The sequence below is a fragment of the Lotus japonicus genome, chromosome 4, assembly GCF_012489685.1.
Source record: "Lotus japonicus ecotype B-129 chromosome 4, LjGifu_v1.2".
NCBI lineage: Eukaryota > Viridiplantae > Streptophyta > Magnoliopsida > Fabales > Fabaceae > Lotus > Lotus japonicus.
Genome location: NC_080044.1, coordinates 38,913,304 through 38,919,679, shown reverse-complemented (window position 1 = coordinate 38,919,679; position 6,376 = coordinate 38,913,304). Strand labels below are relative to the sequence as shown.

General features: G+C 41.1%; 1 protein-coding gene across 1 annotated transcript; it reads right to left on the bottom strand.

Annotated features, from left to right (window-relative positions):
• Positions 1-4,722: 4,722 nt before the first annotated feature.
• LOC130712724 (uncharacterized) lies at positions 4,723-5,157 on the bottom strand. The gene has a single exon (XM_057562544.1). The coding sequence runs from the start codon at positions 5,155-5,157 to the stop codon at positions 4,723-4,725; it is 435 nt and encodes a 144-aa protein (XP_057418527.1).
• Between the last annotated feature and the right edge of the window lie 1,219 nt (positions 5,158-6,376).

Here is a 6,376-nt window from a genome sequence, read left to right as displayed (position 1 = left end):
AGACTTTCCCCGGGGGTTACATTTGGTGGGATTTTGGCAACTTAGAATGAACATAATCTTGGAAACTAAAGACCTTAGAGAACTTAGTCTTCAAGAATTAAACTCATAACCTGACTAATTCAATTCGAAACGTTTTCATTACGAATAAACCATAGGGAACCTAAAGGGGAAAATGATTGCGAAAGACGTGGAAATGTCGACAAGTCTTGAAGTTACTGGGAATTGGTGGAAGCCACAGAGGCGATCTACGGTAAAGACGGGCGGTCACCGAGTATTCTAGTACTCTTGTTGTTGGAGTTTGTGTTGTATTGACCGACACTAAACTCTTGGGTTTTGAGATTGGGTTTTAAGCTAAACACTTGTGTTGTGAGGACGATTCGATGTTTGGCTAACCATATTGCATCATGCATCATTCAAGGTTTGTACGATCGAAAGATTGGGCCTCGGTGAAGAACGGGAATGCTTCACGAAGGTTGGGGAATTGCCTTCATCGAAGAAGACATAGATGTATCTTCGGCATAGCGGGCAGAGTGGCACGACCATTGATGGTTGGGGCTGATCCGACTATGCATGGGTTTGTAAGCGACACCTGAGCGGAAATGGTTAAACACTAGGCCGGTGTTAGGACTGACTCGATGGTGCCCATCCCAAACAACTATCCGGATCATATTGAATTGCATTTCACGCATACATTCACCCTGACTGGAATTGTGTGTTGTTTGCATTACCGAATTATTGTTAGAGCCAATAACATGCTAGGATTATTAATATATATATATAAACATATATATCTATACCCCAATCACATGTTGAGTGTATAATTATTGTATTCCGTGTGTTGACCCTAGCGCCTTGGCTTTGGTTTCATGTTTGTGTTTGGGCGGTCGGCCTGCTGCCAGATGTCGACGGCGGATTGGGTTTCGATGGTCTCTCCCTCGGGGGGGGATCAGGTTTGAGTTGGTTGACCGACATGCCCCCACCGCTTGGGTGATCGACCTTGTGGGTCATCGGGCGACGTACCGGGGAAGGGTCATGGAGGACCGGACTGACGAGCGTGGACGTCTGACGAAGGGAGTTCTACGACGCATGGAGCTGAGCTTCAACTTGCCGACTTCAGTTCGCTGTGGACTCGGACTCTGACTCCGACACCAACGTTGACAACTACTCGCCGAGAGACGAGGAGGAGGAGGAGGAGCTTTGAGCGGTACTGGGAGGGTAGGTTTAGGCAGGCGTCATATTTTGTGTAGAGCTCTGATTCGTCTTACTTTTGGGACAGGGTAGGTTCCCGATGCATGGCTTTTTGTGTGGTTCTCTTGATGGGGAATCACAGAGAGTCTGTCGGACTATATGGGTCTTTTGTGTAGGCCATTTTGGAGCCGACTTTCTCTTGGATGACTGTACGTAAAACTTTTTACTTATACTACTGGTTCTGTACATATTTGCCTACGGGTACACTACTTGAGTCACTGCGAGTGCGCGTGACGTTGATGTGCAGCTAAGGTTGTACCTGTTTATATTTGTATATCGGTTAGTTTAGATGCTGGGTTATGTTTTTATTTTCTATCGCCTTATTTAAAAGAAAAAAAAAATATACCGGTTTTTCGCGTAAAGTCTATTTTTGAGTTACTAAAGTGACACCTGGAAATCGGGGTGTTACACCTTGCTTCAGCTGCTTAAGCTTTTCAAAACAAGATACTTCACAAAACAAAAGAAAGGTCAAATACACACAACTAAAGATGAGTGGTCAGCAAAAGTAAGCAAGACTTCCAAGCAAGAGCTCATCAACTTCCTCACATATCAAGCACTCTCCTCACATTTTGGGTGCTCTAACATACAAACCCAATACTTCAGCCCTGATAATCAATCATTTCAAAGTTAGCTGCAACAATAACAAGAACAAGAGAGACTTCGAAAGGTTTTAAATTTGGCTAAGGTAAAGTGTAGGTAGGGATGCCAAGAAAAGGGAAACACAAGGGCTCAAAACAGATTTTAGGATGAGTGATTCTTTTATTCAACAAGACCTGAGCAGAATTTTTAAGACTTTGGGACTCCTTCCTTCATCATTTTTTTCATTTCAACTTTTTTTCATTTCTCTTTTTCAATTGTCAAGGCACTTGCCTTTCTTTTGACAATTCAGCATGTTTTTTTTTTTTTTTTTACTTTTAGGAAGGAAGTCCTTTTGATATTTTCTCTGCTCAATCACAACCACAAATCACTCACCAAAGCTCAATTCACCATAATTCAGGGACCAAGAAAAATTAAAGCAAACTCAAAATCAAGAAAAGCAAACCTGGACTTGGGTTGTCTCCCAAGAAGCTCAATTTTAAAGTCTTTGATATACTACCCCGGATTCAAAGTTCTATCCAGGGTTTATAGCAAATTGCATTAGACCCTTTAGATCATGCAAATTTTGACACAATTGCATCATCATATTACCATGCTTTCCATTGATCCACAGGTCCTTGAGATTGATGCTAAGACTTGGAGTTTCCTCCTCATCTTTCTGCATTTTGTCTCCAAAGACAAAATCTTCTATGGATACATCATGAACATCATCACATTCAATCACATTTTTCATTTGTTCAACCATTGTAATATCACTTTCTGTCTCAAGAACATTGGTGAAGTCTTCTTTTGGGAATTCTTCTTCACTCTGTGGCTCCTCACTTTTCTCCACAATGTCACTTTCATGGATAGTAAGTGATTGTTCTCCCTCCTCCAAAGCTTCAGGGCAGAAACATTCTGGGACCCCTTCAGCTATGGTTTTGGCTAAATGACCCAACTGAGTCTCCAAATTCTTGATGGAAGCTTCTTGATTCCTCAAGGTGATCCTAGTTTCATTCATGAAACTCCTGGTTTCGTCCATGAAAATCTGATTGATAAGTGCCAAATCAGCCACAATCTCTTCCACGCTCTTCTTCCCGCTCCCTTGATATTGATGGGATTGTTCTTGATCAAATGCTTGATGTTCAAACTCTCCATAGTATTGATGACTTGGTAGATCCCATGGATTGAAATTGTCATCACCTTCCCAAAAGATATCGGGTTGTCTTTCCCATCCTTGGTCATAGTATTGATGTTGGTCATATCCATGGAATCCACTCAAATCAAAAGCATTCATTGAACCTTGTAAAAATAACTTTCACACACTGGTTAGTAGCACCGATTCAATGAAACAATGGTAATAAAATTTCCAAACAATAAAACTCAAGAATCAATCAACAAAACAAAACTATCCCTGGCAACGACGCCAAAAACTTGATAGCAATTCCGCAAGTGTACGCGTTGATCGAAGTAATACAAAAGATTATCGAACCACATGGATAGTTGTTCAACAATTGCTTCTTAGAGTTTAGTGTTTAGAATGTAAATAGAAAAATAATATAAGTTTGAGTTTTGTTTTGTGCAAAACACTGTAATCAAAAGCTGGAATCAATTCAGACAAAGAAGTACCTTGGGCAAAGTTTCACTTAGTCCAATTTGTTTCTTACCACCAAATCCTTAGATGAACTTTAGAACACCTTCTATGATGCTATAGCCTTTACCTTTACTTGTTAATATCTTAATCAAGTAAATCATTCAATTTCAGTTGCTAAGCCTAATGCCTTAGTACCTGGTCAATTCAATTGAAGAATGAAGCTTATATGTTCAAGCCAACACATTAAGTTCCCACCCTTATACCTAAGTGGTAGTAAACAAATCAATCTAATCCCATGGTCCCTTAATCCTTACCAACTACCGTTGTGCAAGAAGAAAGCCAAACACTTGCATGCATTCAAGAGAATATTGAAACAGAGAAAAGATACATAGAAAGGAAACTTTATTCATATAAGAAACTCAGAAGTTCAAAACATAATCAAAGCTAAGGTTCACTTCACCCAAAGTATAAAGAAAACTAGCCAAGCAAGGCTAGGGAATTCATAATGAAAATTAAAAGAACAAAAACCTGAAACAAGAGTGCCAAGAAGCCTCCCACAAGCTCCAAGGACCTAAACCTCTAAGTTTTGTTCAAAAAGTTACAAGATATCTAATAGAAATAACAAAATCCCTATTTATAGAGTTTCCAGCGGTAATCCACGCATGTGCGTGGCCACCTCCACGCACATGCGTGGACAATCTGTCAAAAAACGGCCTCCTAATCAGCCCACCACGCATGTGTGTGGCCAAGGTGGCGCACATGCGTGGCCTTCAGGTCCTCATGGCTTTCTTTGCACAGAACAGCCACACATGTGCGTGGCATAGCCGGCGCACATGCCTGGTTCATCAGATTCTTCTCCGAATTTTGTAACTTCTTCTTCAACTATCATCATGGCTCATTACTTAGTCTTCAATCAACATCATTAGCCATCAAAAACACCTAAAACCTTCAAAGAATCTCAACAAACCATCATTCCACCAATGTAACTCATGGAAACACTCATTTAATCACAATAATTCAGAAATCATCCATTCAATTCATCAAATAAAACCCCCAAGTGACCTTCAAAACTCAAATTCTCACTAAATTCCAGCTCCAACCTGACCATAGGGATGAACCTTAAACTAAAACTAATAAAAGCTAATAAAAAGATCAACTAAATAAATTAAAAGCACTTAAACTAATGCAGATGCAAATATCAATTAAAAAGGGACTCCACTTGACTCAAAAACTCAATAAAGGACTCAAAAAGGAAAAGAAAGAAACAAGAAGGACTCGATAAACATAGAATAAACCTCGGGTCATCACACGTCCTCATAATCCTGCACTATCAAAATGTTGCGCACGTCAACGTCATTCTTCGCCTCAGCTACAATGGAGTTCACGAATGCTGGTGAACCCTTCCTCAAGGTGTACGAATTCAAGTAATCCGTAACGCCTGATTCTGGAAACACTACGAGCTTGTTAGCACAATCCAAGAGAACGTGATACTGTGCCAACCAATCCATTCCCATAATCACATCGAGCTCTTTAAGCCCTAAGCAGACGAGGTTCGCAAGGAACTTTCGATCCTCGTATAACAACGGAGATTGCAAGCATGCCGTGCGCGTAACTAATCGATCGACGGCAGGGGTCGTCACCACCAAATTGAAGGTTAAATCAACAGTTAGCAATCCTAATCTCTTCACACACTCCTCAGCAATGAATGAGTGTGTAGCCCCAGAATCAAATAAGACCATTAAAGAGTTTGCAACGATAGTACACGTACCCTGGATAAGGTCATCAGTAATTGCAGCTTGTTCCCTAGATATTTCGAACACACGCCCTGGAGCAGAAGGTCGCCTTCCCGTAGCAGTATTCAGCACTGGCTCGGCCTTGGCAGCATTAGGACAGTTTCTCTAAACATGCCCTGGCTTCTGGCACTTCTAGCACACGATCTCCTTTCCGCATTCATTTGTATAGTGCCCTTTCTGATTGCATTTGAAACAGACAACCTCTTCTTTAGGCACATGTGCTACCCCCCTTCCTGCAAAGGACACCTTGTCAGTAGGACGTTGATAAGGTTTTCGTTGTAAGGCCTTTCCCTTATCAAACCTCCCAGTTTGCTTCTGACCACTGAACCTCCCGCTCTGGCTTTGTCCAGAGCGGACTGATCCTCCACTGTCGGATCGGCCCCTCTGTCTGTTCTCCATAGTCTCTACCTCCCGAGCTTTCTGAACCAGCTGTTGAAAAGCTCTGATTCCTAGCTTTTTTACACACAAACTGATCATTGGAGAGAAACTTCTTCTATTCTTTTCCTTAGAGCTTCAAAAGAGAGAAAGAAAAGAAAAGAGAAGAAGAGATTGAGAAAGAGTGAGAAGGAGGCGTGAGAGAGAGAAGAAGAGAGTGAAGCCAAGAGAGAAAGAGAGAGATCAAGGGAGAAAGAAGGTGATCAAGCAAGAACCAGAACGAGCAGCAAGGAGAGGGCTTTCTCATTCATCTTTTTCATCATCTTCCTATCATTCTTTTATACCAAAAGGCTAAGGTGAGGGCAGATCTGGTCTTGGGTAGAGTCTAGGCAAGATCTTGATGAAAAACTTATGATTTCATGTAAAAATATGTGATTTTGGAAGGGTTATGATATGGGGAAACTATTTGCATGAAAATGGGCTTTATTATTCATGAACAAGGTGCAAAGTTTCTGTTTTGATCATGTCTTTAAGTGTTGCCATGGTTTCCTTGTTGATCACATGAGAAAACTTGTTATTTTCTACCATGATGCTAGATTTGAGTTATTTGGTATGACTTGCTGTAGATCTGAAGTTTTAATGAAGTTTGATGATACAAATGCTACTGGAAATTGGCTTGAGGACCTTGATCCATCAAGATCAAGAGGGTTTGGAAAACCCTAGCCAAACATGCTCACGGCCGAGCCCACTTTTAGGGTTCTCGGCGGATTTTATTTATGCTTCTTGATCC

Excerpts from the sequence above, each read along its gene's own strand:
- LOC130712724 (XM_057562544.1), bottom strand. The coding sequence starts at position 5,157 with ATGGTCTTATTTGATTCTGGGGCTACACACTCATTCATTGCTGAGGAG.